Source organism: Parus major, chromosome 1, assembly GCF_001522545.3.
Source record: "Parus major isolate Abel chromosome 1, Parus_major1.1, whole genome shotgun sequence".
NCBI lineage: Eukaryota > Metazoa > Chordata > Aves > Passeriformes > Paridae > Parus > Parus major.
Window position 1 is genome coordinate 101,514,352 of NC_031768.1, and position 24,317 is coordinate 101,538,668.

The 24,317-nt window shown below is 39.4% G+C and overlaps 1 protein-coding gene across 2 annotated transcripts in view; it reads left to right on the plus strand.

The window, feature by feature from the left end:
- Nucleotides 1–24,317, plus strand: part of UVRAG (UV radiation resistance associated) — a 97,073-nt gene that overhangs the window by 17,802 nt on the left and 54,954 nt on the right. Inside the window, exons 4-10 of one of the 2 annotated variants that reach the window (XM_015639120.3) lie at nt 87–248; nt 1,084–1,158; nt 5,722–5,807; nt 20,434–20,539; nt 22,418–22,544; nt 23,459–23,543; nt 24,019–24,106. In XM_015639120.3, coding sequence (XP_015494606.1) covers nt 87–248; nt 1,084–1,158; nt 5,722–5,807; nt 20,434–20,539; nt 22,418–22,544; nt 23,459–23,543; nt 24,019–24,106 — 729 coding nt within the window. The remainder of the gene's footprint in view (nt 1–86; nt 249–1,083; nt 1,159–5,721; nt 5,808–20,433; nt 20,540–22,417; nt 22,545–23,458; nt 23,544–24,018; nt 24,107–24,317) is intronic. The other variant, XM_033518183.1, reaches the window with a different exon arrangement.

A 24,317-nucleotide genomic window follows, 5' to 3' on the forward strand; every position in this document is an offset into this window, starting at 1 on the left:
TGAGGTGTGCTTTGCTACTTTCTGAATTGTCAATTTATGGACTAGTTTCAGCTTGTTTAAATTGTGTTTATCCTTTGAATACTTAGAATCCAACATGGAGGAGTCTGGACTTTGGAATAATGCCTGATCGTCTTGATACCTCTGTCTCTTGTTTTGTTGTGAGGATCTGGGGTGGCAAGAAGGAGCACTTTCAGCTTTTGATTGAATGGAAGGTCAATCTAGATGGGTTAAAATACTTGGGCCAGCAGGTAATGTGAGAATAATTTTTCACAACGTTTTTCTTCAGGAAACAAAACATCTGGATGAATTAATACAAAGAATGCTAAGAAAGGAAATGAGTGTGTTTGAAGATCATATTTTAAAGTTTGGTTACAGATATTCATGTTAGTTTACATCAGAGCTTTAAATCATAAAATCATATAGTGGTTGGGGTTGGAAGAGACCTTAAATATCATCCTGATCCACCCCCTACCATGGGTGGGAGGGGACACACCTTCCACTAGACCAGGTTGCTCCAAGCCCCACCCATCATGGCCCACTTCCAGACATGTGGCAGCCTCTGTGGGCAGCCTCTGCAAAACTAGCACACTGTGCCAGGACCTCACCACTCTCACAGCCAAGAGTTTCTTCCCAATATGCCATCTAACCCTGCCCTCTGGCAGTGTGAATTCATTCCCCCCGTTCAAAGTCTGTCTCCAGCTCTCTTGGAGCTCCTTGAGGCACTGGCAGGCACTCTTAGGTCTCTCTGGAGCTTTCTATTCTCCAGACTGAACTCTTGAGTCTTACCTTTGTATAGTTTCCAGCTCTCTTATTTATTCTTGTCACCCAGAAATGCGATAACAGGAAAGATCCTTTGTCTAGTGTTCCTGATTCCAAAGTAGAATGGCTGAACATAGTGACAGTAAAGCTGTGAAGAAAACAGGTTTTCCATTATTGAAAGAGTTTTCTGTGAGGTTTTATGTACTTCTAGAATTACAAGTGATAAAAACCTGCTTTAGACTTTTGGAGCAATTTTTGCTCATTTGGTGAGAAAATTTGCAGTAAACTGGCAATAAATTGATTTGTTTTCTTCCTTCCCTACAGATCCATGCAAGAAACCCAAATGAGATTATTTTTGGTCTCAATGATGGTTATTATGGAGCTTCATTTGAGCAGAAGGTAAGGGTGTCTTGTATTTGTTCTGTCTTGTTGGTACTGGTGTCAAACTGAAATTCAGCCTGTGAAACTGATTTTTCACATTTGGATGCTTGGAATGTTAAAATGCTTTGTTTTGAGAAGGAATAGTTTTTTGACATGACAGATGTGAACTAATATCTTGCCTTGGTTGCATAGATATCTGTGATATTTTGAATATATTTAAAGTGTAGCATTTAGGGTCCAAAAACCTCTGGTTACAGCAAATAAGCTTTGACTGTATTCTTTGAGGCAGACATTTCATTCAAACATAGGACATATTGAAAGTGATGTGGTTGTTAAGACTCATTTTCATGGCAAATATAAACCCACTAAGTTTTGGTTATCAGTCTGAAGCCTAGATTTCCTTTAAGGGGAAGCTATTTATTTGCTTATGCTGCACCTGTTTTACCCCATGGATTTTTTTTTCCCTAAGGATTCATTGTAGTATTTGTGCCTGTCCAGCTAATATTGTCTCTGGTTATTGCCTCATTGATGATGAAAAGGTTTAAACTTACTTGTTATAAAATAGTGCATCTGACAGGTTTTTTAATCTCAAATTGTTGGTGGCAGTACTGTGGGTATGGATAGGTCGTGTTAAGGAGTCCCTGGAAGTTGGAGAGGGAATGACTCCTTGACACACAGCTGCAGTTTCTACATCCAATTTTCCTGAAGCAGGATGCAATTGTAGTTTTTCAAAATTTCAGTATTGACAGCCTGGGCCTGAATTTGAAGATGGGAACATTATCTTCTTTTTCTGATTGTTGTCAGGGCTTGTTCCCTAGCTCATAAGGTTTAAAGGTACTTCTTGGTTTTGTTTATAGAATTATATCATAGAATTGTTTGGGTTGCAGAGGATCTTCAAGACCATATTGTTCCAGCCCCCTGCCATGAGCAGGGACACCTCCCTGATTGCTCCAAGCTGCATCCAACCTGACCTAGAACACTTCCAGGATGGAGTGGCCACACTTCTGTGGGCAGCCTCTGCCAGGGCCTCAACACCCTCACAGGGAGGAATTTCTTTGAAGTACCTAATATAACCCACACTCTCAGTGTGAAATCATTCCCCCTTGTCACAGAGTCACAGAATACCCTGAGTTGGAAAGGACCCACTGGGATCATTCTGTCTTTCCAGGCCCTTGTCCAAAGCCCATCTCCAGCTCTCTTGCAGCTCCTTTAGACACTGGTAGGGGATCTAAGGTCTCCCTGGAGTCTTCTCTTCTCCCCCAGCTCTCCCAGCCTGTCTGGCTGTACACTGTACACCCCCAGATCTCTCAGCCTGTCTCCAGAGCAGAGGGGCTCCAGCCCTAGGAGCCATTTTGTGGCCTCCTTAGACTTGCTCCAGTAGCTCCATGTCCTTCTGATGTTGGAGATCGCTGAGCTGGAGGCATCACTGCAGGTGAGGTCTCTCACCCTGCAGGTTCCTCATTCTGTATCTTGGTAGCAAATACAGTCCTAGCCTGTCATGTAGAGGAGCAAAATAGGAAACTCTTGTAGCATTACTGGTGGGGAAATGCTAAGTGTCCCAGACAATTGTAGTATAGTAATTGTCTTACCTGAGTTAAAGAACCATAGCCAGAGCCTCTTTATTGTTATTGCCACTGATTCTTCACTTTTTTTTCTAGAGATGCCATAAAACTTAAGTTCTGTATCCTTGACAGTATAAAGGTATTAGGAGCTTTACCTATCTTCTACCTCTTCTGTCCAGCAGCAATTTGACTGGTCTCTTGGATTCACGTTCTTACTCAGGTTGCAGGTTTTTTACTGCTGTGGACACCTAGCTCATGGCAAGGAAAAAGGTTGGCTTTCAAATGTTTCAAAAACCTGTGTGGGTGCTTTCTGAGCTCTGAAGGGTAGTCTTTCTTTACTACAGATGTCTGACAGCAGCTCTTCTAGTGTTTACAGCTTTTCTTCTCAGTGTAAATTCAAAAGTGTGCTGCCAGTATAGCTGCTTTGTTCTTGATCACATTTGACTTTCAGATAATTGTATCTCCAACTTCTGGACTTGAACAAGTTTATTGTTATTTTGTAGAAGTATTTTTACTGGAAGGTTTCAGCAGCATTCTGCTGATCTCATAAGGACCATGTCCAGTGTATTTCCCTGTTTCCCTTCTGGCACTGGACCACTGAAGCACTTGCTCCTCTCTGTTTCACCCTCTCTACTGATCATACACTCAGCCTTTATTTGTAGTAGCATGAGCTGGACTAATGTTTAAATAAGATAGATATGTGCTTCAGGGATTTCTTTTGAAACTGTTAACCTGGATTTAAAGTATTCCTGAACGTTGAGCAGCTTTCTGAATGTTGGGTTTTGTCTGAGCCTTCATGCTTGTGTGTAAAACCAGTATTTACCGAGGTTCAACATAATAAATTCTAGATGCTATACTAGCTTTCCTAAAGCCAGGCTTCTCGTCGTGGTTTACTCAATCCCTTCCTGACTTACACATTGCCTTTCAACTGTTTTATGCTTGCTGCTTCCAACTGATAAAACTCACTCTTGTTCTTGCAGAGATACCTTTTTAGAAAGTGCATTGAGGGAAGGAAGTGTAGCTTCTAGTTAATGACTAGCTTTCTGATTTCTCCTTAAAGGAGTAAAAGCAGAACTAGCCAATACAGCTCTTCATAGTTCAAAAGTTGTCAGAGGCATGGAGAAGAGAAACATAAGTTGTATTTTTCAGGGATGCTGAATTATAGCTTCATTTTCAAGATCAAGAAGGAAAGATCCTCATCTTTGGAAAGCTGCATCTCTCTATTTTTTCAGTCTGTGTCTCCATCAATGTAGGTAGAGTCTTCTCCACATATACATATTAAGTATTTTTTAGCAGTTAGATCCTGGCCACTTTGCACAAGTAAAGCCTTTCTGTGTGTATACAAGTATATGTGTCTATATCTAGTAAATGAGGCAGAGAAAAAGACACACTCCTGTTTCAAAGGGTGAACATCTTAATAGCTAAGTCTCAAACCTTTACATGTTCTGTAGATTTCCTTAGGGTAGAACAGTTTGCACATACCATTTGGTGCCTGACTGTTTGGAAAATTCCTTTCAGAACTGTAGTATGGGGGAAAAAGAAAATGCTGAAATAGGTTGCTGCTCCAAATTCTTTCACTCCTGAAACCAGTTAGTCCATGTCAGTCCTCTTGTTCTCTGAGAAATGTAGCACTTTGCTTTCTGAAGGGAGTGCTTGTTGAAACACCATCAACTTCATGCTATAAAATCCTAGAACGATTTGGGTTGGAAGGGACCTTAGAGCTCATCCAGTTCTACTCCCATGCCATGGGCAGGGACATCTTCCACTAGATGAGGTTGCTCCAGGCCACATCCAATGGGGCCTTGAACACTTCCAGGGATTGGGTATGGTGATGCTGGTACCTTGTGCATTTTCAGTTTTCCACCATCCTAGTTCTTTCAGACATTAAGATGATGTTAGTTTGGTATTTTTTTATGGACAGATGTCTGGATTTCAGCATTTAGCATGCAGTGTCTTGGGTGCAGAAATGAGGAGCTGGGATGGTGCCTCTACAGCAATGTGATGTGCTACATAGTGTGTAGATCTCAGGATTGTTTAGGTGGAACCATATTTTTGGTGGAAAGGAATGTCTGCTGTGTGGCCTGTGGTTAACACACTTGTGTCAGGAGATGTTGATGTTTTACTCTGAATTTCAACACCTTCTATATGGAGACAAACTCCCATTGGGACAGGAAAGAATCTTTAGGAAGGGATTGTGGTACTCAGAATCTCTGTTGGAAAGCTGGCTGATCACAGGATGGGGCTGCTTCATACACTAAAGTAAATGCCTTGTTTCCTGCAATCCATAATCTTTCTGACAGTGCTGCCAGGTGGCTTGACTTGCTTAAAATTTATTGTGTAAAGCAACACTTCTGAGTTTGTGACTTTTCTAGGAATTTGTGTAACTGTGTCTGATACAGAAAAGCTCAATATCTGACATTTGCAGCATGAGGAGTTGCTGTTTGTCTGTTACTGTTCTGATACCTGTTGTGCAGAATCGACACTTTGGTCTCTTGAAAGAACAACCTTACATTATTCTTACTTTGTAACTTCCAGAAACTTGTTCACTTCACTCAAAACTAAGATTTCTTTGATTTTTTTAGTGTATTACAGCATGGATAAAGGATAGAGCTTTATCTCATGTTCATGTAATTCTCTGGCACGTGGCTCTCAGTGTTCTCAAGTCTGACTGAAGCTGAAGAATGGCAGTGTTGTCAGTTGTACTTTTCAGTGTTTCTGTGCATAAGATTTGGGCAGTTACAGATTATATAGTTCAAGAAAATATACTATGTGTCTAGAACACAGAAAAACTGATAGGTAAACTTTTATACCTTTATAGGTAAGTGTATAATATAATACATTAATATATATAAAATAATAATAAGTTATTGCCACCTTAAACTGTTCCTACCTACCATAGATAAAACATGTGTAAAGATATATTAAAAATACATTAAATGCAAGATCATTTATTCTACTAAAAGTGCATGCTCTTTTGGATTTTCTTTATTTTAAAAATAATATTCTTTTTTTCCTCAAGGATCACTCAGGTACCCTGAAGAACATTCTTCTCCAGGTGGATCAGAACTGTGTTCGTAACTCTTACGATGTCTTCTCTTTGCTTAGGTAAGGTTTTCAATAATATTTTGTGTAGCTCCTGTAACTTCTGTAGTGTCTGTGTGGGAGGAATCCTTCCAAATATTGAAAAAACTCCAGCATTCAAAGGAGTTGTGCAAAGGAGATAGCAAGGTTGTGCTGATACTCCTGTAGTTCCATGGTGGTCTTTGGGCTTCTGATGTGTAAATGCTTGAGTAGTCTGAACTAGGACTGACTGTGGAGCTGGCCCATGGACATGCCTTGTGAATGCCAAAATCATGGAGCTTCTTTGTTGGAAAGTTTCTGTGGAAAGCCTCTACTCTGTTCTCAACAGCAGTAAAATTTGTTTAACTAGGCGAGAACACAGTCAGGACCTAGTTACTCCAACACAGATGTGGTATAAGAAAGGTACAGTGTTTTTTTGCTTTTGAGTGGCTACTTAAGTGTCTGTGGTGCTAAAAACCATGAAGTTCTAGTATTAAGTTAAACAAAATGTCCTTTTTCAGATCTGCTTTAATTACAGTAATTCAAAAACATTAGTTATGAAAAAGTATAGTTGTGGTCCACCACTGTCAATAAGTTGGTTTTGAGGAATCTATTTAAATGGCATTTTACAAGACAGGATAATAACTTCAGTTCTTCAGTAAATGCAGAAGATGTGATATGAAGGAAACCCTTGAGTAGGAAATATTTAATATGCTTTCAGAAGTCTATGTAAAAATACATTTGACTTTTTTAATTAGTTGTACAAGTTAAAACCATTTGACAGTGTTGACAGTAGGTGTCAGTGTTGCTTGTCTAAAGAGGGGAAAAGTCAGCTTATGTTGCCTATTCAGATGTCTTTATTTAAGTACTCTTAAAATTTGAATGTTCTGTTTCTTGAATCTGTAAAGCATATTTAAACTGATGGCTGCTTTCTAAATGTTTTTTTTCCGTGCCTTTAGTGGGAAACAATCAGGGGGAGTGCTAGGAAGTTCTGATTACATTCTGGCACAGTCCCTTAGAAGAGAACTTGTACTACCTAACATTAAGTCTTTGTTAAACAGAGAAGGAAAATATGTGCAGTGTATCCTGATTACTTCATTGATGAGGGTTTTTCACATTTTGTATGCACATCTATGTAGTATGAGGTATGTTCCAGAAAACAAGAGTCTCTATGGCCATGAACTTGACTAGCTGGATCCCTGTCCAGTCCTGTGTAATTGATTGGTAATCCTTCTTCTGAACATGCCTGACTGCTTTTCCTCAAGCTGACAAGAAATTAAGATGTCAGCTGTGATAAAGTTCACTTTGTTGAGTCCTTAACAGTGTGTTTTAAATCCTGACTGCTGGAGCTTCTCTCAGTTTTGAGGATGTGAAAGTTCAGGCTCAGTCTCTCACAGTGCCTAGGTATGCTGTTTGGTTTGGTTTGTGTTAAATTCTGTCTCTGAGCTGAGATATCCTCCTTTGTAATTTTTTTCTGAAAAGGAATAGTGTTTTCCAGACTTGAGAATCAGGCCTGTTGCTGAATGTATTTTAGTGGATTCTGCATACGTGTCAAGGGGTTTACATTACGTTGTTTTGTTCCAGCAGAAGGTAGAAGCTGTAATTTGTGACTCTACCTAGATGTCATTTTTGTCTGATTGCATTGTAGTTAGGAAAGGTTATCAGGAACTAAGGCAGAGTCCTTTGTGTAATTTAGAATCTGTTCTATTCCCTCTCACATAAATTATGGTTTTTTACAGGTGCATTTTCTATAGTGCTACTTACCTTTGATATCAAGCTGAAAAGCCTGGTGATGGTGTTTGCTTTAAAATAATGTCTAGTCCCTTTTTGTCAGGTGTCTTTTTTCTTCTACTATGCAGCTTGTTTTGCCACCTCCTCCAGGAGTCCATGCTTGAATAATGAGCCCATACCAACGATTGTTCATATGAGTGTGTTGTTCTTTGAACAGGAGAGAGAGATGGGAATAATTTGAGATTCATTAGACAGGATGTATTTTGGGAGGAAATGAGTTGTTGTCTTCCTTCTTCTGTCCATTGGCTGTAAAGAGAGTACTGAAGTGTCCACACCATAAAGATTTTCATCACATAAATCCCATCTTTTGAAGATTTCCTAATGATACCTGTCTGTGTCACACACAATTAGGAAGCTGTACATGCAGTTTCCTAATGTTTTCACAATAAATGTAAATATGAAGAACAGCTTTTACTGGCTTTATTTAAACTTGTACAAAAGGAAGCAAATCCTGGTGACAGTGGGATCTGAGTCCCAGTTGTTGTGGTGGTACTTGTGCTGCCAGATGTGGCAAAGCCACTGATAGCCAAAATGGAGAGAACTGGTTCTAGCTCATCCCCTAACTCTTGACTCCACAGTGAGAGCTTCTGTGGTTGATCTGTGTTTCAAAACTGCTTTTGAGGGATGAAGTGATGTAGTTTTTTCCTCAGAAGCGAATAGCTAAAATTTATGAAGCTTGTGAATAGATCTTAATGAAAAGTGTATGCTTGGCTCAAATTATGCTGATTAATGAAATTAATTGGAAATGACAGAGTGTGTTAACAATAGAAAATCTTTTGTGCGTTGGATTAAAGTAGTGCTTGTGTGTTCAGATGCTGAGTTACATGCTTTACAGGTTAATTAAGCAGGAGGAAAGAGTTAAATGTTCAGGCAACTTTTTTTTACACAAAGAATGTTTCAGCACCTCTGCAGCTCATGACCCTTCTTGTTCTAGGACAGGGACAAGATCCTCAGGCAAACATGGTGCTGCTTGTTAAGTTGTTTGCACCATATGGAAGTTACAAATGTTCTTCTAGCCATTTGCTTTAAAAGGGCTAACTAACAAAAATTCTCCACATCAGCTGGGAAGCTCAAATTTTGATGTTTTTGTCCCTTGTCATATTTCCTGAAAAAGAGATAATTTAATGACTTGATAAACATTATGTTGCTGGTAGTAATAGGTTATACAGTAGCACCTTTCACACAGCACTTGGGATGGGCCAGATTCATCTGAGGTCATGTTCTGGACAAGTCTTAGTAATGAAGTTCTCAGCACGTTTGCAGCACTAATGGGAATAGGTTTATATTTAGTACTCTCTTGGTTTTCTAGCCTTTCTTTTCTTAGAGCTTTGAAAAATGGATATTTAGTATTAAGCGGTGTTGAGAAGATGAGATATCACTAAAGAAAGGGCTTAAAATGCTATGTAATAAAATTTTACTTAATTTCTAAATACAAAAATTAATACAGTGTATTCTGCAACAGCTTTTTGCGTTGTTGTGACACTTAGCAATTGGCTTGTGCCTCTAAGTATGTGAATGCCTGAAATCCTCCCATATTCTGCCTGGAGACAAAAAGAACTAGTGAAAATCTGCCCCTTTGAAGTTTTTCTTCCTGTAATTTTTGTTACTCCATTCAGAACTGCTGTCTCTATGGCTTTATGTTTGTGGTATTTAGCCAGCCAATTAGTTAGTGCAAATTGAAAACAATTTGCTTGTGTTTTTGCTTAAAAAAGTGGGTTTTTTTCAACAAAACCAAAACCAACAACAAAATCTGACATTGGCATAATTTGAGTGCTGGGATGGGCAAAAAGACTAGCTTTAGGCAGCTGCTTAATATTATTAGTGTCTAATCTGGCAGAATTTGATTTGAATAATACTTCTGGGTATTAATCTCTCATGGGGCGGGGTATGCTTCAAGTGAAAGGCTTTGCTTCAGTGTTTACCATCTGTAATATAACTGTTCATTTAAAAAAGAGTGCATGTCTCATCACTGAAGAGACACTATTTAAGAATATAAATGTTGGTAGTGTTTGTCTGTGATCTGAAACTGAGATATTCATAAAATCACCTTCTAATGACCAAGGCTAAAATATGTTGTCATGATATAAAATCAGCTTTTTTTTAGCTCTGCTTATTTTAGGAAAGATGGTTTTAAACAGCTATTTTGTTTTTGTATAAAATCTCCCATCTTTATTAACAGTTTTATTGAACAAACAGAACTTTATCTTTGAAACTAGAAATGAAGACAAAATATATGGTCAATGTAGGCTGCCATGGAGCTGAAAAACTTTTTCTTAGCTCCTCAGCACAATTTCTTCAAGTCTGCAGAGTCACTGGCATTGCATATGCCAAATGTAGTAACTGCCTTTGTGCAGCTATTTGTAACACATGGAAATAATGCTGAAAGTGAAACTGTTTTTCTTAAGCTCTGAGTAGTGAACAGTAGAGTGGCACAAGGGCTTCATGGGCTTGAGCTGCTCAGTTCTAAGGTGTATCTCAGGTACATTGACTTGTTTTCTGTAAACTGGTCCATCTTGGACAATGTCAGTGTCTTGCCTGATAGGAGGTCAGCCAGACTTTGCTATTGTATAGTTGATTTAAGTAGCAGTTCCAAACTTAAGGCTACCAGTTATTTAGTGGGGTAAAAAGAAGGTTAAGCAGGAAGAAGACATGCTCTCATCACTGGCTATCTGACTTAAGAGAGTTGCACAGCATTTAATAAATCCAGATCTAAGCCATGCAAAGCTGTACTGCCTTTTGAACTTCCCTGAAGTTCCTCTGTTTCGATCTTCATCTTCATGAAAGAAGTGAACCCAATGGAGCCAGGCAGTAGATGGGACTACATGGAAATGAGTTGCTTTTTGCTATTCTATTCCTTGTGGTATGCTGGTAGCTGCATAGAGATAAGGACAGACAGAAAAGATCTAGTTAAATTTTTAAATATGCACTGACAAGTCTACAGTTTCTGGCTTTTTCCTTTGCATGTCCTTTTGTCACAGAGGGGTCCCAACTCAGCTGTGACCAAAATATCTCTAAACATATCAGTTACAGATGTTTATGTGGTGGAACAGTCACCATCCTTGTGTAGAAAGTGAATGGGTCAGGAAAGGTGATCACTAAAAAATAACCTGATACCCTGATACTCTTGCAGTGGTTTGCTCTAGCTTTTTCTGAGAGTATCTCGGCAATCACATTGCAGACTTTTGGACTTCAATGTTGCTACTGCTGCTGCTGTCATCCTCTCCCAGTAGATGAAGAAATATGCCATCTAAAATGTGAAATACACTGTAGGATTCCTCTTACCTGCTCTTAAATCACAAAGTTCCTCTGCTAAAACATCCCTTTGCTAGTGATAGTGTCAGGTGGGTTTTTATGATGGCCAGGTTTGATGTTTCTAAACAGGAAGAATTTACACCTGGAAGACATGGCACTTTTTACCCAAGAGGCAGCAAAGACCAGGCAGATATCCTCCCTTAGCTTTGGACAGGCAAATCCAGGCAGCCTAAGGCCAGGATGAATAAATAGGAACTGGAATAGGACCTCTAGAGTGTCTCTGTGTACTTAATTAAGCAGTACTGAAATGGATGAACAGTTTAACAAGTGTCCTCCTTCTTGGCCTGAAAAATTTGTGAGTTGGAATTGTGCTGTGGTGGCTTCCTGAGAAGCAGCAGTGGAGATGAAAACTGGGATCTGATTTTTATTTATATTTTGAGAGGTTCCTTAGGGATTTTTATCGGTGACATCAGACTTGTAGACAAATCTCTTCCCAGGCATTTTACCTCTATAGTGCTGAGCTCTATTGGAACTGAGGCTATTCAATTATTAGAACACTAGATTTACAAGCCTGCCTATTGCCAAAATCTGTATCAGAGAGTGGCATGGGTCACAGCAAGTTGAAACACTCCATGAAGTGTAAGAGGAAGACATGTTTATGAACTGCTGGGTTAGTAGTCTGCTGCTACTCTGATCTTCAATTTTCCTAATATGCTATATGCAATAAGCTACCCCTGCAGTGGCACATTTTTAGCATAGATATATTGCTAGCTCTTGGTCAAAGATATATTGCTTGGCTCTTTGGTTTCAAAGGACTTTAGAGAGGAATTACACAAAACTGTGCAGGGCTTAAAAAGTAGCTTTATTCTGCCTCTTTATTTGTGACAGTGTGTAAAAGATGGTATCAGTGAAGCAACAGTGAGAAGTCAGAACCAAGTCCTGCTCCTTTTTGGCTCTATGAATTGCATGAAAACCAGCATGTTGTAGAAACTTAGAACAGTTTGGGTTCAGAGGGACCTTTAAAAATGATCCAATTCTGTTGGCGATGGAGAGAGATGGGACACCTGAGTGCTAATCAGAATCTGAGTTTACTCTGGGCTACATATGCTTATATACCATGCTAGGAAGGCTAGTAATGTTTACTACAATGCTTGGGTTAAACATCATACAATTAAACTTACACATTTTTGCAACATCTACTTGATTCAGTCTTCTTCCCTGTAGCCAGTCTGATCCAATCCTCTTGCAATCTTCAAAGCTCTGTTTGTTCTTGACAAGGCATCCTGGTTATCAAATTTCTTAAGCTAATCAGGCCCAATGTACTTTGTCTTTGCAATACAGTTCCACCTTCCTGCCATGGCAGACCACGTTGCTCCAAGCCCCATCCAGCCTAGCCCTGAACACTTCCCGGGATGGGGCACCTACTATCACCTTGAACAACCTGTACCAGTGTTTCATCGTCCTTATTGTAAAAAATGTCTTCCTTATCTTTAATCTAAATAGCCAAGTGTCACCAAAAGAGGATCTAAGTAATTACCTGAGGATACCTGAAAGTTTTTAAGAAGGAGGATTTTGTGAACATCAGGATTGTTTATTTTGTTACACCTTTGTCCTAGATATGGCCATGAGAATGGTGCTGTGAGTTGCTTTCCTGGGCAAAGATTTTGGTGAACACAATCATGTCTCTAAAATTCTCAGAACTATCCAACCACACTGGGAAAATCAAGGCAGGATTTTGACTGAGAACAAATAAAATGGATTAAAGATCTTGTTGGGGGGAAAATGCTCTAATGGATTTGCTCATTAAAGTAGGGCAGGATAGGGAATGCGTGGATATCCAAGAAGCTGCAGAACACTCCTGAGAGTCTTATGACCATCCTGTTAGGTAGGAGTTTTCACTAGTATAGCTGGAGAGTTCTGCTTCTCCTGGGAAGAAAACTCAGATTTGAATTTGGGGCTGGTTTCCAGGAGGAAAGTGCAGCTTTGAAACACGAGTCACCTGAATATTGGCTAGTGTTCTACCTCCTTCCATTGCATAATCCTGCGCTCTGCTGTCACAAGCACTTAATCAGCTGTGTGGTCTTGAGTGGAAGAACACAATCAAGTGTAGAGCAAGTGGTTTCTTTTTGGGTGGTGCCTGGAACACATTCAATCTGCTTCCTTTTCAGTTGTTCAGTGAACCCCAGTCTTAGGCTTGCTCATTGTCTCAGAGTGAGAACTGAAACTTCTATGAAGATTTGTTAGGAAAAGGCTGTTGAATTCTACTGGTGTTACTTTTCATCTGGCTGCAATCATCTTGACATGTTTATGCACTTTAGAAATTTAATTTGCATCTAATTTACCTTTTTTACTAAATACAGTGGCTTGAATATGATGCTGTGTGCCCTGGCAGCAAGGTTTCTGTAATCACAAATTGTGAAAGAACAAAAAGAAACTTCCTTTGTAATTTGCCACATTTGTTTTTTGAATTAAAAAATATAAACCCATAAATCCATCTGTGAAAACCAGCGTAACTCTTCGGGATTTAAAAAAAGTTTAATAGGGAATAAAATAAGAGACAAAAAGTCCAGCACTGGGGTGTTCCTGGCAAACAGCCAAAGAACACCCCATAGATTGGAAACAGTTTGTCTTTATACTGTATCGTTCCTGAGGCTCATGCATATTCATGTATTTTATTATTCAAACTTCCTTGGGTACTCTTGATATTCCAGGTTCTCTTCTTGTTTGATTTTTAACCTCTGACCTGCCTGCAGTATATTCTATAGCTAAGGTCTTCCCATGTTCCTATCCTGTTATTTCACACTCTGGATGCTTATGCATCAGTTCACAAATGTAAGAAAAATTAGTGGTTTTGCACCATTCTTCAAGTTGGTTACATAGAGGTATTTTTAGTCTCTATTTTTAACAGCTTGCTAATGCCTACAGCACAACATATTTATTACATTACTATTCACATAAACTCTACAGTATATATGGAAACTGATGGATTATACCATCCAGAAGTAGTTAAAGGTATAAATTGTTCTATATTAAAATACTTGTGAAACAAAAAGTTAATATATCAATGCACAAGCTGATATTATATTGTTGTCTATAACACACCCATTTAACTGGTGTTAAATGTGTGAATTGGAATAAGAGAACTTGAGACATCTCACATTTTGTTGCTTCATTTCTCAAAAAAAATGTGTTTCACCTTAAGGGTCTCCTCTTCCATTCATGCCCTGTGAGTATTGAAGGTGATCTGTACCCTAGCTAGCTTTCTTAAATATTCCTCAAACTGGAGGCTGGAACCTGCCCTGCTGACCATTTGACAGACATGTTTTTTCCTTTTCTTTGTTTCCAGATAGCTCAAAGCATTCACTCTTGCAGTCCACATATTCACGTGAACTTGATTATATTAAAGCTTAATTTGAGTCTTAAATGTGTAAGGCTTAAATGTAGACTCTCCAATGTAAGCATAAGGATTATATGCAAGTGATTTACATGTGTAGAAGTGTTTGAAAGAATGATAGAAAGTTATCTGTGCTGCAACAGCACTATCTTGTGTTAGTTTCTTACAGCATTGACTGTTGTAGAGGTTTGATGTCACAAATGATTAAGCCAGACTTGAATTGTATTATTTTCTTACTCCCTACTGTATTTTCTTGCCCTACATCTGCTTTTGACAAATTGTAGATATAAGTTTCTGAAGAAATTGAAAAGGGAGTATATGATTATAAATTAGGAATTTTTTGTTGTGGAAAAGCACATGTAGCAAATTGTGAAAAACGAGGTTCACTGTCCTGGTAAAATTTAAAAGGTTTAATAAAGACAATAAGAGACACAGATAATAAGGCAAAGAATAACAGCCAGGTTCTTGGTGCTCTGCCATGAGCATACCTGGTGTTTTGGGAACACCCTTTATATACCATTTCTTTTGCATCACCTTGGTGCACATTCATAGACTTTATACATACTCAGACTTTTCCATTAACTAGTTTACATCTTCCAGGAACTGTCTTGCATGGCCACTCCTTGGATCCGCCTTTTTAGAGCGTGGCCATTTCTTGCCTTGTGGTTTTAATTCTTTTCTTATCTTTTAATTTGGGCTTTGGCTCATTCTTTCCACAGGCATGAGTGTTGATAGCAGCCATCACCTGTTCACTGGGGGTTATCCTAACTTGTGGGCAGTTCAAACATACTATATCAACTATTACACTTATGCCTAAATTTTTGCTAGTATCAGGAGAGAGGAAAAAAAAAAAACTACATCCACACAGCAAAGCCATTCTAAAATTATATATATAACATTCATCTTAATACTTGCACAAAGACAGTATTATAATAGGTATTTATAACAAAATGATGGTTTTAAGGGGTTATGAAAAAAAATCTTATAGCTGTCTGGTGCTCTCCAGAATCTAAATTTGTGGACTGACATAAAGTAGTGTGTATTCTAGTTTCTGAATTTAATAGGAAAGTCTTTAATTATTTTTTTCTTTGATAATAGTTTTGGGTACTTTACTTCTAGGACTTGTCACTTATTGCCAGGAGTGTTCCATTCTAGTTTCTAAATCCGATGTTGTAATTCTCAGTTTAAATTTAGTCATGCTGTAAACTAAGGTTGTTCTGGCAAATATGACCAGAGGCATTTATTTCTCTTGTGAGAAGGAGCTGTAGTATGTGACTGCTATAACTAATTGATGTATTTATGGCTTAAAGTTTTGTATATGAAAAATCCAGATTTGTCCGATAGAAAACAGATATTGGGAGTGGATGATAGAACTGCAAAATCATGTATCAACTGACTGATAAGGTGAGACTCTTTAATGTAAATGTAAACATATGTCTTAATGTTGGGGGTTAGGATTTTTCCTTTTGTTTCTTTCTCTCATAGTATTTTGTCCCATTTGTTGCTAAGAGACAATAATGACCAGTACTTAAAAGAGACAAAAAATGTCACTAAGGGGGATGGGGAGGAGTGCAGCTGGCTGCACTGTGGTAGATGAGGGGCTTTCTCTTGGGAAGGGCAGAGATACTGCCAGATTTTGACAGGGCAGTGCAGGGCTAAGCTCCTCTTGGACTCTCCCTTCAGAGGAAGGACCTGTTGGTCTGCAGTCACTGCCTGGAGGATTTGCTGCCACTGCGGACCTTTTGTCCTCGCACTGCATTTTCTGCTGTGGGTGAGCCTGTGCTCATTAGAGAAACTATTGGATTGGGCCCTTATTAACACCTGATCTGACTGGAAAAAGGACCCTCACAATCTATTTGGGTGCCCCAGGGGAAAGCCTGGGAACCTGACCCCTTCCGTATTCCTGGAGGGTATCTCCCTGGCTGCAGCATGCAGCCAGCCTCTGTGGCTTCTGCTAAGGCTGTGGAGTTTTCTATTACATTTTGTTTGCCATCTCAGGGGGTGTGCCTGCCTCTGCCATCCAGCTGCTGCTCCAAGGTTCCTGCTGTAGCCTATTTTTGACATCCAGCCCACCAGGGATTGCCATGGGAAGTAGATGCAACTGACCTGGCACCACAGCACCCCTTGCAATTTTGGGGGAATCGTCACACCTGCCCTGCCTGGCTGGGAGCCAGCAGTGCCCCTTCCAGCTGTGACTGTAACTACACCAAAGGGGAAAGTGCCTGACAGCCAAGAGAAGGCTGATTTTACTGGGTTCCTGGTTTTGTTTGCTGTTGCTGACATGGTTGCTGTTTGTTTGCCTTGTTGTACACATACGTACTAGTAAAGAACTGTTATTCCTTTTTCCATACCTGAAAGTCCTGTAATTTCCAGGTTATAATAATTTGGAGGGAAGGAGATAATTTTTCCATTCCAAGGGAGGTTCCTGCCTTCCTTGACAGATCCCTGCCTTTCAAATCAAGGCACTTAATAGGCACAACTCTCACTACACTTCCAGCTTTCAGTTTTTTTTCTGCTGCCAGAAATGAACTTGCTATACAAACTAGTAAGTCACTGGATTTATGCATGATCAAGAGAGACTAGGATACTGCAGTGTGTTATAAAGGAAAGTGCTCCAGCTGAACCTTCCAACTTACTGCAGGCTTAAAGAGAGTGAATGTGTTGTTACAGCACATTCCAAAGTTTAAAAAAACTGCACTGTTCAGTCCTGGGAAGTAAGGAAAGCTGATTGATCTTGCAAACAAGACAAGAACATTATGTCAAGGAAGTCTAGTAATAATGAAGAAGTCCAAAACTTGGTAACTATTTTTTCCCCTGTCCCCATCCAAGCTGGTACCCAGATTGGTTTCAAATCTTACAGCCAAAGTAGAAAGTGGGTAGTGGGCCCTCTTTTGCAGGGGGGAGGGGGCAGTGGTTGTTGCGGAAAGCATTTTGATGTAAGACTTGAAAAGCCTTGAGGAAATTATATAAATTGCCTGTATTTGAAGAACTTGGGATCTAGAAAGTAGAGGAGAGATGCTGAAATTTTATGTGATGGTCCTTTGTAGACCAAGTAGGGATACAGCTTTTGTTAGTCTTAGCTTACAATACATGGATTGCACTTTTAATGTATCCAACTGTTTTCTAAACTGTCCAAGGAAGAGAAAGCGTTTTGTGTCTTTCTAATCTCCCCATCTCAGAAAGCAGGTGCTATGGGGATGGAAGTAGAACAGCAGCCTTGTGGATCTCCACCTCCAGTCAGTCAGGATGCTCAGGAATTTTAATGTCTGCTTTGCTTTCTGATTCTTTCCCAGGCTACAGCATGGAACTGATCTGATGTTGGACAATTGCACAACATCTCCCAGGGCCCCAAGCAACAGCAGTAAATTTGTCACACTTCATGTTCCAGTTGCTCTGCTTCTGGCTGACAATGGCTGTGAGCTGCTGCAGACACTGGATGACAACACTGTTGGCTAAACTTATCCCTTTAAAAAGGCTGGAGTTTCTGCTGTAACTGGCTTGTCTTTCCCAATTGCTGGAGGAAAATTGGTAGCAGGCCAGTGGCCTCTTCAAGCCCTCAATTAGCTTTTAAAGTGCTGTGGAAGTGCTAATTTTAATAAAATAGATTAAAAAATGAAGTCTTGGTCAATATAGGAAGAATCCCATGTTGGCTAATGGCATATAGGGGATGTAATCAGTTGGCTTATGCTATTGTTTAATAACCTGGTATTGGTTATTAAACCAAGCAGGATTGTGCTCAAAGTACAGCTTGTGCTGACTAAGCTGTAGCATTGGACCTGCATTTAGCCTTGAAATGGAAACAAGATGTGGTCAGTTAGAGTTGAAGTTTCTCTCTGTTTATTCTGTATGTGTTTTAATCCAGATTTATGGCCTCAGCTTGCTGATCTCCATTGGCGTAATCGTAATTGCTTCCACCAAAGTCTGCTTGTGCAGAAGTGATAGACAAAATTTCCCTGTTGGCATTCTTACAGCTTAATTTGTATTTGTCTTGTTGGATGACCAAAGATTTCTACGTGGGGACATTTTCTTGGCTGAGAAAAGAATTTCTGTTGATAGTTGCTGTGTTTGTGACATAAAGTCCCTAATCTTGGTAGATTTAACTTTGGATTTGGTCATGTTAACATTTTAAAGTTCTTAGAACAATAGTGGATGTACTGGGATTGAGTCAACCGATATCAGTAATTTTTCTGTCTTGAAGTGTAAATGGCCCTCTTTGGCATCAATGCAGCGAAGTTTAACTGTGCAAGGAATGAGTGGATGATGCTTGGCTTAAAAAGAAATCAATTCCTTATTAAAACCAGATTTTATTGCTGAATTATTTTGTATAGCAGTTTTTATATGTCAGGAATATATATTTAGATACTGATTCACCCAGCTGAACAAGTATTCCACTGTATGTATTGTTTTGAGAAGTCAGTCTCTGTAGATGTTTATTCCTTACCCTTTGGGCATGGGTAGGAGAATTTACATACTACACAATTTGTATGTTGTTAATGAGTATTGATCAAATCACTGTGAGAAACTCACATGGCAAATGACCTTTCTAACAATTTTTCCATTCCGTAAATACTTTCAATGAGTAGAGCACTGTAAGACTGTCTCATGATCACCTAAAGATGAAATCAAGAATGTTCTTCCAGTGTTAAACTACATAAAAAGGGGAAATGTCACTCAGTAAACTTGACCTAAAAGTTTTAGCTTTCTTATATGTAGAAGGAAAACATTCCAGACTTTTGGAAAGAGACAAGTTGGCAAGTGTGGAAGTAGAAAACTTATCTCCTGCTGGATGAGATGACAGCAGAGCTCTGAGTGATGTTCAGGATGGTCAGCAAACCTTGGCTTTGACCTGTGTAACTGCATGTTCCGTAGTCAGCAGCTTCAGGATGCGTTCACAGAGGTGGGAGGTCTAAGAAGTAGTTCCCAGTAGGATCAGAGTTTCCAGGAGGCCTCAGTTCTTCATGAAGCATGTTAGACCAAGCCCTTGGGTGATGGAGGACTTTTGGTCTCAGTAGTCTTAACCCCCTTTCACCCCCTCAGCAGCCAGCAGAGTTTCTTAATACAGGATGGAGTACAGCTGCTCTTGACCAGCTCTGTGGCTGCTGGTGCTATGAGCAGTTTGGAAAACTCAAGAGAAACCAAAGAAATTATTTATATTCTTGTTTTAATTATGCTATTACTGGTGTTTAGGAGAAGGAAAAGTGTGAAGGAGCTAAAGGCATCTGATGAATTAAGTGTATTCATTTAGAACTGTGACATGTAAAAGTCCTAAATCGCAAGACCTTGTTTATTAATATTACTAGCATTGTTTGTTTCCATTCCACTCCTCTCTTTTTCTAATGAATACAATCATTTCTACTCCATGTTAATTTTAAGAAAGAGGTTAATGTCTCTCATAGACCTGTTTTTGCCATCGTTTTTCTCTGATTTTTTTTTCCAATAAGTATGGCAAATAATTATTTTTCTCTCTTCACCCTGAAGCCAGGGCTGACAATCAAAGTAACACATCATCATAACCTTTTAATGTTTTCAAATGTGATTCAGTTAAGAAGCCTATGTTTTTGCCACAGAAAGGCCTGTAGCATAGTGGGAAATGCTGAAGAATGTTTCATGTTCTTGGCTGGGTAACTGTGTTAGCTAAAGGATACTTGCACTTTTTCTAAAGCTGGCCTGTGTTAACAATGCTTGTGTGTATCTATCTTCATGTTAATGGTGACTTAACTTAAATGCAATACCCATAATAACCTGCTCTCTCTCCTTCAGCATAAGCAGCATCTGTTGAATTGAAAAAAATTAAGAAGAGATTTTGATACTTGATGAGTTTAAAGACTTTGTGGTTTTCTTCATAAACTATGCAAGTTATCACAGAATGGTTTGGGGTTGTGGGACCTTAAAGCTCATCCAGTTCCAACCCTCTGCCATGGGCAGGGGCACTTTGCATTAGATCAGGTTACTCCAAGTCCTGTCCAACCTGGCCTTGAACACTGCCAAGGATGGGGCAGCCACAGCTTCTCTGGGCAACTTGTGCCAGGGCCTCACCACCCTCAGGGTGAGAAATTCCTCACCACAGGGGAGGAATTTAATTCCACTATCCCGTCTAACGCTGCCTTCCTTATGCTTCCTCATTTGATATTTTGAAGTAGAAGCTGACAGTCTGAGTTTGCATTCCTGCTGCTGGTTTTGAGGTGTTTGCACATGTGGGGAACCTTTATCACAGCTGTAACTTTCTCCTTGCAGGCTCCACAGAGCTCAGTGTGCAATTAAACAGACTCAGGTAACTGTTCAGAAAATAGGAAGGGAGATTGAAGAAAAGCTGAGATGTACATCTACAAGGAATGAACTGGTATGTTTGATTTATTCAAACTTTATTTTATGGGCTTGCTGAAGCATCTGGCTGATATCTTGACCGTAAGCTTGGTTTTTATTTTTAACACTTGAACTTGAAATCTTTATTTACACCTGTCTTTTTAAATGGGAACTCATCTGTGAGCTGTGTAATATCATCAGTATGAGTTGTGTGTGTTGCTCAGCTGGACTGATAAATTGCTTATCCTATTTTTACCTTTATTTTGTACAATCATGCTATCAAAACATAAACATTGCACAGTGTATGAAAGAATTATTTTAGGAAAAACAAACTTCTAATGATTTATATGAAACATGACAGAAACCTGTGGTGGATTTAGGGTGAGGTGAGTCTACTGGGTGTATCTCTTTGCACCCTGATTCCTTTTGGATAAACAGAATTCATGCAAATGCTGCCACTCAAGCAACACAGTCATTTTGAACAGAAATTGCATTAGATCTTACAACAGCTTTTGACAGTTAGTTTTGCCTGCTCTCCTCCCCTCCCCAGAGAAGTCTGTTGACATTAACTTCTGCTTTCTGCCCAGGAAAGCTGATCTTGGTTTAAAGATGAGTTGACAGAACAGGAGTGGTTTGTGGTTCTTTAGTACTTCCATGGACTTCATTATGTTGGTACTGGTATGTGTCTGGTGCCTTGTAAAGGGCACATTTGCAGTGTGAAGTTAATTTATTGCTGTGAAGCAGATTCTGAGTTGAGAGTACTCAGCTAAGTTCCAAAAGTGTCAAACTGGCTCAAGGATTTGACAAACTGGGGAGCTTGTTTACTGGCTGTAATTACAGGGGTTACACAGTAGATGAAGAGGTGAAGAAGTCACCTTCCGTAAGGGACAATATGAAATCTCTTGTGAGTCATTCAAGCCCAGGGCTTCTTTACCTTCTCCTGGTATCTTGACTGTTTAACCATAATCTTTTCAGTTATGGATGTGCTCATCCCTCCTTGCAAAGGCTTTTCATTTTTAAATATATGAGAGCAAAGCTATATCATACAATCCTAGTATGTTTTTGGTTGGAGGGGACCTTAAAGCTCATCCAGTTCCAACCCTCCTGCCATACACAGGCATACCTTCCATTAAACTAGTCTGCTCCAAGCCCTGTTCAACCTGGCCTTGAACACTTCCAGGCATGGGGCAGCCACAGTTTCTGTGGGCACCCTGTGCCAGGGCCTCCTCACTCGCCCTCACAGCAAAGAATTTTGTTCCCAATATCCCATCTAACCCTGCCCTCTGGCAGTGGAAGCTATTTCCCCTTGTTCTGTCATTTCAGGCCCTTGTCCAAACTCCTTCTCCAGCTGTCTTGGACCACTGGGGTGCTCAGGTCTCCTGGGAACCTTTTCTGTTGTCTAGACTGAACTCTCAACCTTTTCTTTGTATCCTCTTACTCTCATTGTCCTGAAGCTGGGAATTGAATCTAATAGTGCAGCTTGAACATCTCCAGCCTTTTTCCAGTTCCTGGGGGAAAAAACCAAAAACTTTGTATAAGCTTCTTACTGCTCACCTTCCCTCTTGCTGGTGAGCCCTTTTCCAGGGAGTGAATGCTCATCCTGCTGCTAGTGCTGTGCTGTCAGTTTTTATGTCCTGATGAAGCACTGTTCTTAATTTTTGGTCTGGGCTCAAGAGAGGTGATACAACCCACAGGAGGAGCAAGCACTGTGGCACACAACTGTGTTGCTTTCCTTCCAAAGCAGCAAAATGATTAGAGTCTTTGAGAATCTGTTTCCTCTGGTAATCTGTGAACTCAGTTCTTAGGCAGGTGCTAGTCTTGTCCTGTTTTTTCATTCCCTCCTATCACCTTTTTATGAAACTGCTTTTGTGCAGAGAAGCTTTTTTTAAAAAAAAATCTGTATTTCTTCTCGTAGAAAAAGGAGAGCGAATGTTTACAGTTGAAGATCCTGGTGCTACGTAATGAACTGGAGCGGCAGAAGAAGGCTCTTGGTCAAGAAGTAGCCTTGTTGCATAAGCAAAAAAGTACTTTGCTTGATAGAGGTAAATGTAGAAACCTTAGCCTAGTTTCTGACCAGAATGAAAATGCTGGTTTCTTTTCTATTTTCATTGCCTGGTTGTAATGTGCTTGTGTTTTTTCTTTATCTGAAATTTGCAGCTAGGTGTAATTTCTTCACTCTCTATGTTATACTGAGTTTTAGAAAGCAGTTTCTGGTATCTTGTCTCTAAATAACTTCTTATTATGACACGTCTCCAAAGCAATCTTAAATCTGTGTTTGACATTTTATGAGAACATCAGAAGAGCTGCAGTATAGTACAGTAAACATTGCCATGATAAAGAGACTTCTTAATATCATGAGGGAAGTTGCTGTACCTGTGATTTGGATTCAGTTTTAAGCATTAGAAGACAAAAATCTCTCCTAATATTTTGATATGAAAGTGACAGATAAAATGCTCAGCCATCTTGGTATCAACCTTTACTGGGCAAGTCTTCTGTAGTGAAATGCTGTATCACTGCCTCTTTGGAGCTCACCAAGACCAAACCAGGCACATGTTTGATCTTGTTGCAGGATTTTTTGTTTCAATACTTAGTTGAGTCTAAAGTATTAGTCACTGCTAAATAGGATGGTTTTTACCATGTACTTTATTCTGGCTATGCTGATATTGAGACCTGATAACTGGATTACTGCACTGTGTGGTTGTGAGAGGAATAGGTATTAAAGAAGGATGAAATCTGATGGGTTGTATTTGGCTGGTGAATGGTGTGTGGTGCATGAAAACAAGTGTTCCTCCTGTGCTGGCATTCTCTAGTTTGGGAGCATAATATGGAAAATGGGAGGGTAAGAATAAGTGGAGGATTATTGCCAACATTTTGTCAGTATCTACTTCTAAAACTTTGGATAATTAAGAAAATACTTCATACTGTTTTTTTTTCCCTGATTCCTTATGTTCTTTAGAAAATGCATTTGGAACTGAATATCAGAAACTTGAAGAGCATAATGAATCTCTGCATGAATTAAAAAAGGAATGCACTGCTAAGAGGTAAAAGGACCTATGTTTATTCTGTAACTGAAAAAAAGACAAGCTTGAGAGTAGGCTATTGAAAATGGGACTTCTGGCATCAAATTCTTCTTCATGTTGTCCTAAAACTTCTGTTAAGACATCCCTGCTACAATTCATAGATATCTAAATTAATGATTACCAGTACAAGTCTAGAAGAGAAGAAAACAGAGGCTTGGTTGTATGTGTAGACTCTGATAGGACTTCTAGATGTGCTTTAGTGTAACACAGCTTTGTAATACCTGATTCTGGCAGTCAAAATATGTCTATAATGTATGGTATGCCTGAAAACAAAAATTAGCTTTTAAATGCCGTATTATTTTTTTGGGTGGATTTACCTAACTTTTTGGAGGATAGGAGGTGATAACTGGAAAGCTGCAAAAGGGATGTGACAGCTTGGTACCTTTATTTGGAGCTTTTGAAGAAAATAATGGTTTTGGAATCTCTTTCCCCAAAGAGAACAGTTTTTGAAGACAAATGCCCAGCAGACTATTCGATGCAAGCAGTTGCTGTCAGAGCTATCCTACATCTACCCTATTGATTTGGTATGTTTTCATCATCCTGACAACCTGCTCAATGTGAAATGGACTTCCTATACTGCAAGCAAATATTGTGCTTTACTTGTGACAGAATCTGCTCTTTGCTCATTCTGTTTATTTCAGCTTTTTCTTACATTTGGTCTTTAGATTGCAAACTTTAGAGGGATGGAACTTGTGCCAGTGCCTCTTACACAGTGCCCTCTATGAAAATAGAATA